The 6808-nt window shown below is 61.7% G+C and overlaps 1 protein-coding gene across 1 annotated transcript in view; it reads left to right on the forward strand.

Annotated features, from left to right (window-relative positions):
* The first annotated feature begins 812 nt into the window (after positions 1 to 812).
* LOC119248636 (transforming growth factor beta-1 proprotein-like) overlaps positions 813 to 6808 on the forward strand; it is a 6428-nt gene continuing 432 nt past the window's right edge. The window contains 5 exon segments of the mRNA XM_054697508.1: positions 813 to 1167; positions 3949 to 4109; positions 5187 to 5304; positions 6728 to 6756; positions 6758 to 6806. Of these exon segments, the coding sequence (XP_054553483.1) occupies positions 813 to 1167; positions 3949 to 4109; positions 5187 to 5304; positions 6728 to 6756; positions 6758 to 6806 (712 nt within the window).

Here is a 6808-nt window from a genome sequence, read left to right on the forward strand (position 1 = left end):
CACCCAGCCCGCCGGGCCGCCCCGCCTCCGCGCGCGCCGGGCAGCGCCCCGAGGGGCCAGGGGGGACGCCCCCCTCGGGGCACCCCCGGCGGAGCCGCCAGCGAAGCCGGGCGGGAGGGAGGAAGGCGCTGCCGGGGAGCAGCCCGAGGCCCCAGAGTCTGGGACGAGCCGCCGCCCCCGCCGCCACTGCGGGGAGGAGGAGGAGGAGGAGCGGGAGGAGGGACGAGCCGGTGGAGAGAAAAGGAAAAAAGTTTTGAGACTTTTCCGCTGCCGCTGGGAGCCGGAGGCGCGGACCGCTTGGCGCGGCGCTGCCCCGCGCTGAGGCAGGTCTCGGGGACCCCGGGCCGATCCCCCACGCCCCGCCTCGGACGCTCGCGCGCCCCCTGCCCCCACACGGCGCGTGCCCGGCGCCCCCACTCCGGACCAGCCCTCTGGAGCCGCGACCCGACTCCCGCGAAGACTCGACCCCCGACTCCGGGCGCACCCCCTCCGCCTCCCCCCGCCCCCGCCTCCCCCTAGAGCCCCAGCGCCACCGAGGACCCTCTCGGCTCGGGAACCTGGAGGCAGAATCCTCAGACCCGCCTCAGCTGCCCCTCTCAGGACCGCCCACCTCTGGCACCAGCGCGTCCTCCCCGTCTCTCCCGGGGTCCCGAGACACCACCCCGAGCCTCCCGCCGTCCTCCCAGGGCCAGCTTTGGCCTCGCACCCGCTCACCTTCCCCGAGAGGATCCCCGGCCCCGGCAGGGGCGGGGCCTCCCTCCTACCCCAGCCCGGCCCGCGCGCTCGGCTGTGCCGGGGGCGCCGCCTCCTCCATGCCGCCCTCGGGGCTGCGGCTGCTGCCGCTGCTGCTGCCGCTGCTGTGGCTGCTCGTGCTGACCCCCGGCCGGCCGGCCGCCGGCCTCTCCACCTGCAAGACCATCGACATGGAGCTGGTGAAGCGGAAGCGCATCGAGGCCATCCGCGGCCAGATCCTGTCCAAGCTGCGGCTCGCCAGCCCCCCGAGCCAGGGCGACGTGCCGCCGGGCCCGCTGCCGGAGACGGTGCTGGCGCTGTACAACAGCACCCGCGACCGGGTGGCCGGGGAGAGGGCCGAGCCCGAGCCCGAGCCCGAGGCCGACTACTACGCCAAGGAGGTCTCCCGCGTGCTCATGGTGGAGTACGGCAACGGTGAGCCGCCGGGCGGGCGCGGGGTGGGGGAGCCCCCAGGGGGCGCCGGAGCGCGGGGTCCCGGGGAGGAAATTCCTGGCCTGGGAACTGCCCGGGGAGAGAGGACCTGCGGAGCGAGGCGCTGGGAGCGCGGGTGGGGGTCCCGAAGGATAAGAGACGAGCCCCCTGCCCCCCAGGTATCTGGTCTCCAAGCGGGAGCAGCCGTGAGCAAAGGAAGCCGCGTCTGGAGCGCGGGGGTCGTGGGGTGGGGGTGGCGGAGAGGGAGCCAGGTTTGGGGGGAAGCGCAGACCCCAGCACTGGGGCAAGCAGAGGCGGAGAATTCAAGGACAGAAAAGCCGCGGGAGGCGGACCCGGGCGGTGCAGGACAGCGGCGCGAAGCCCTTCCCGAGGGCGCGAGGACGGCGCGGCGGGGAGGCGCGGTCAGCGCCGGGCGGAGCGGGACAGGCGCCCGCGGGGGGCCGGCAAGCGGGGACTCGCGGGACGCGGCGGGGGTGCGCGGGGAGGCGTCCGGTGTGTTTCGCAAATGGACGTGAGAGGAGGAACCCCGCGGGGGAAGCGCGCTCCGGGAACCTAGCTCTGGATCGTGGGAAGGGGCTCCCGGAGGGGGAGGACGAGCGTGGGAAAAGCGGGCCCGGAGGGGGTCGGCGGGGCGCAGCGCAGCCCTGCTGGGAGCCGCGCCCCCGCCCGCCCGCCCGCGCCCCGCCGGGAGGAAGTGGCCGAGAGGAGCAGCGGAGGGTCGAGGTGGGTGGGTGCGACTCACCAGCTCGGGGTGAGGGAGCCGAGCTGATAGGGGTGAGGACGCCCCACGTGGGTGCCACGCGCGGGGGGAGGAGCCTGCGCGCCCGGAAGGGGGAAGGAGGACCCCGCGCCGCTGCAGGCTCCGCGCCGGGCCCCTCAAGCCCTAGTTCCTCTCCCCGAGGCCGGGGAAACCCCAGCGTCCGGCCACCGCGCCCTACCAACCCCCTTTCCTTCCCGTGCCCGGGGGGCGGGGGATGGCGCGCGCGGGGCCTGGGGCGAGACGAGGCAGGTCGGTCCCCGCCCTCGCGGCCGAGGCGCCTCGGGCTGAGCTGCCGCCGGGCCGGCCTGGTCGGCGCCCACGCGGGGACCCGGCGTCCCGTGTGGCCTGGAGACTTGGGGGGCGGCCCCCCAACTTTCACTTTCTCTGTTGGGCGCTACGCTTGTGGGGCCCCAGCTCATTCACGCACCCAGTTTGTGACTCGAGCCAGATGACGCTCCTGCCTCCCCACGGCTGTGTCTCACCGTTTCTCGGCAGAGATTTCTCTACCAGATACTCCCCCCTCCCAGACGGTGCCCCTCCCGCCCCCAAACCCTGCCTCTCTCCCGCTGTGTGTGTTCCCCGTCTCCCTTCCCGTCCCTCTGGCCTCCCCCTCAGTCTCTCTGCCCCTGTAGGGGTCCCCCGTTTCTCTCTCCATCTCTCCTGGGGGTAGGGGTCCCCGTGCGTGCTTTTCCTCCTCTGCAGCCCAGCCCCACAGACGCGAGCCGCCTCCCGGTGTCCGCCTGCACCCATCCCTCTCCAGCCTTTCCTGCTCCTCCTTTCCCTTTCCCCCTATCGCTCGGTCCCAGCCTCTCTACCCTTCCTTTGGGGTTTGCTGAGTTGCCACCAGGTGAAGATAGGGCTTCTTTGCTGGGGAACCTCAGGGCTGACCCAAGGGGAACAGGAGTAGGGGCCCTCGGAGGGGGTTTCCTCTGCCCTTTCTCATCAGATTCTGCCTCAACCGCTTGGACACCAACCACCGCAGAAGCCAAAAAGAGTTACTCAAATTAACCGAGTTGGTCCTATCCCCCTCATCCCAGCCTCTTCCTAATTTTCTCCCCCTCCATTCCCAGCTATCCCTATCTAGAATGAACTTTGCCTTCTCTAGCCAGCTGATGGAGAGAATTAAGGGAGGAAGCAATTAATAGTAATAATAATATCACATTAGCAGGAAGCAGCATAGCCTGGGGTTAAGAGCAGTCTTTGGAACCAGGCTGTCTCCGATTGAACTTCCCCTCTGCAGCTCCTTAGTCATGTGACCTTGTGCAAATTACTTAATCTCTTCGTGCCTCAGCTTCCCCATCTATAAAATGGGTATAATGATAGTATCTTCCTCATGGGCAAGTTGTGAGGCTTAATCGTCTTAACCCTTGTAAAGTGCTTTGAAGAGCGCCTGGCCCATAAGGGTGCTCTCTCTAACACGTTAGCCCCAGGTGTATGCTCACTGCTACATGCTTTACCTGCAGTGTCTCACTTCATGCTGTCATCCCGCAGCGTGTCCTTGTTTTACAGAGGAGTATCCGGCAAAGAGAGAGGAATTCACTTGCCCACAGTTGCACAGCACTTCAGTTACGAGAGTCTGGTTTGGGAGGCAGGGAGCTTGTATCACTGCTGGGTCCCTAGGAATGACAGGAAACAAGGGAGGGAATGAGAGTCACCCAGGCCCCCAGAGCTGGAAGACAGCAGAGACACAAATGCCCTTGATCCCTACGCTGCACTTTAACTGGCATTTGAGGCTCCAAGCACTGGGGGAGGCCTGAGCAAGCAGAATAGCCCCTTTGGTGGCAGCCTCGTCCCCACTGGGCATTTCACACATAATGGGAGAAAAGGACCCCACTTTGCAGAGGAAAGCAGACCCAAGAGAGGAACCCACTGGCTCAAGGTCACACAGTTTTGAAGTGTCAGGCAGACTCAATAACATCCAGTCCCTGCTCTTAGATTTGGGGTGTGCCAGCAACCTCGCCTCTGCCAACCCCTGACATCCCATCTCTGCTCCTTCCTCCTAGAAATCTATAAAAAAATCAAGTCTGGCTCTCACAGCATATACATGCTCTTCAACACGTCAGAGCTCCGGGAAGCGGTGCCTGATCCCTTGTTGCTGTCCCGGGCAGAGCTGCGCCTGCAGAGGCAAAAACTGAACACAGAGCAGCGCGTGGAGCTGTACCAGGTAGGGACCCACGCTCTAGGGTGGATGGCGGGGCTGGGCCAAGCGGGCCACTGGCGGGGGTTGGGGGGGGGCACAGGGCCCACATACATAGAGCCTGAAGGACAGAGGAGCACGGAGCTTTCTGGGACTTTCAGACTCTTAGCTCCTGAGAATGTTAAACATTGGGAAGGCAGGAATCACAGAGGAGCTGCACTCGAAGAACGCAGAATTCTTGAAAGTTGGAAATTCTGGAAAGGTCGGAGGATCAACCCTATGTCAGGGTGGTGGCTGCTAGCCACAGATGGCCATTTAAGTTGATTAAAAATTAGATAAAAGCAAACATTCAATCCCTCAGCCTCACTGGCCATATTTCAAGTGCCCCGTGCTCACTTGTGGTTCGCGGCAGCTATTTTGGACGCCACAGATAAAGGACATTTCCTACGTCACAGAAAGTTCTCGTGGCTAGCACTGCTCTAGAAGATTCGTAGTCTCCAGGAAGTCTTGGACCTCTGGAAGGGCTGGAGTCCCCAGAAGGTTAGGCGACCTAGAACCCATGTCCCAGGGAACACTGGGCTTGATGGTAGATATTAGACCCTTCACAAGAGCACTTCGTTGTTAACTTCCGGGAGTCCAGAGAATTCAGCGTCAAGCTGCCAGCCCCTGGGGACCCTTCCACACCCTGTCAGCCATCTGCAACATGTGCTTTGTGGCATGCCAGACTCCTGGGTGTGTAGAACATTCATCTAGAATGTGTTAATTCTTGGGGAGCTGTGGCGCACTGAAGCTACAAGCCCCTAGAAGGGTGTAGACTCTCAGAATTCTGGGTATCCGAATTGACTGAACTCAGGATGTCTGCTGGAGAATCTAGCACTGTGGGCTCTCCAGGTGGAAGGGGACCTGGCATTTTACCCATGCGGAAACTGAGGCCTGGAAATAAGAAAGGAATTCCCCGTGACCCTGCAGGGTATGGAGGCAGAGACTGGGCTCCCCCAGTGCCTCGACCTCAGACTGGGGAACTTAACCTCTCTTCTCAGTGGCACTGGGGGGAGGAAGTGGCAACATCTACCCATTGTCTCACCCCCATTCATCATCCCCCAGAAATATAGCAATAATACCTGGCGCTACCTCAGCAACCGGCTACTGGCCCCCAGCGACACGCCGGAGTGGCTGTCCTTTGATGTCACTGGAGTTGTGCGGCAATGGCTGAGCCACGGAGGTGAGGACTGCTTGTCCACCCCACCCCTCTTTGGTAATGAGGTTGACTCCATTGTTTGTCCCGGGCTGCCCTGCCTAGTACCCCCCCCACCACATTGGTGTCACAGAGCCAAGTCGTGGCCCTCCTCCCAGACACTAACCTGCGAGACTAATGACTAATTCATTTCCTGAGCACCTGCCCTCTGCTGGGTGATGCTGGGGACACAGCAGTGACCCAAACAGCCCCACCCACGCCCTCATGGACTTCATAGTCCATTGCTGAGGGCTGGGGACAGGACCTGAAACTCAGGTAGTAATGACCCAAAATGGACAGGGCTGTGCTGGGGACCAGTCCAGGCGGTGCCTGACCTACTCCTCAGGGAGGGCTTCTTGGAGGAGGGGACATCAAAACTGATGTCTAAAGGATGACTGGACCCACACAGGAAAAGAGGAGTAAGAGCGTTGGAGGTAGTTGGGACAGTTGTGTAAAGGCCCTGAGTACAGGAGAAGCTGACAACTGCAGTCTGTCTGCTGGGAAGAGAACTGACTGTCCTGGCTATTCCATGGCACCCACATCTCCCTTCCTGATCTCTCACTCTTCCACATGATCCCATTCAACAAGTGCCCATAGATTCCAGCTCTGTCCACTCCTGTTGCTAGGGATGTGTCTGGGGACAAGAGTAAGGACCAAGATGGCGTCTCAGCTCTGCCTTCATGAAGCCAGCAGTTGCCAAAGCCCTAGCAGTCATTGATGACCCAAGGATCAGGACCAGGATGGGGGAGGCCCTTCGTGCTGTGGGAGCCCAGAGCAAGCACCCAGACCCATCTGCAGGAAGCATCGTGGAGGGCTTCCTGGAGGAGGGTGATTGTGTTGTGACTCATGGGATGAGTGGTAGTTTGGCCAGATGAGAAGATGGGGCTTAGGGAGCAGGTGGGTTTGGGAGGCGTATCCTGGACCACTGGGAAAAGGCTATGTGGGTCATTGAATCCAGAGCACCTGGCATAGGGCTCAGTCAAAATGTCCCTTCACTCATCTCTCCATTTCTCCCACAGCTGCCCCATGCCTTACAGCTTCCAGTCTGTAAATTGAGCAGCTGGCTGAGGAGGAAAGATGATAGATACATAGTATTTAGCTCAGGGCTTGGCACCTGGTAGGACTCAGTACATGTTTGTTTTTGCAACTCTGGGCCAGGCCCAAGAAAACAAAGATCTCTGCCCCATGCAGCTGGCTTCCCACTGGGAAAGAGAAAGAAATAGCAAATATGAGGAGAAAATAAAGTGATATTACCTTGGGGAGTAGGGGTATCCTGGAGGGCCTCTCTGAGGAAGTGACTGTAGAGTGGAGACTTGAAGGAGAAGGAGGCTGCGAGGCAGAGGACTGCAGGAGAGGATCCTCTGGGTGGTGAGGCCCATGTTCACACCCTCCCCTCTCCTCACTCCAGCAGGGGAAATAGAGGGCTTTCGACTCAGTGCCCCACTGTTCCTGTGACAACAGCAATAACACACTCCAAGTGGAAATCAACGGT

This window comes from Talpa occidentalis, unplaced genomic scaffold (assembly GCF_014898055.3).
Source record: "Talpa occidentalis isolate TD23 unplaced genomic scaffold, MPIMG_talOcc4v2.1 talOcc4.17, whole genome shotgun sequence".
Lineage (NCBI taxonomy): Eukaryota > Metazoa > Chordata > Mammalia > Eulipotyphla > Talpidae > Talpa > Talpa occidentalis.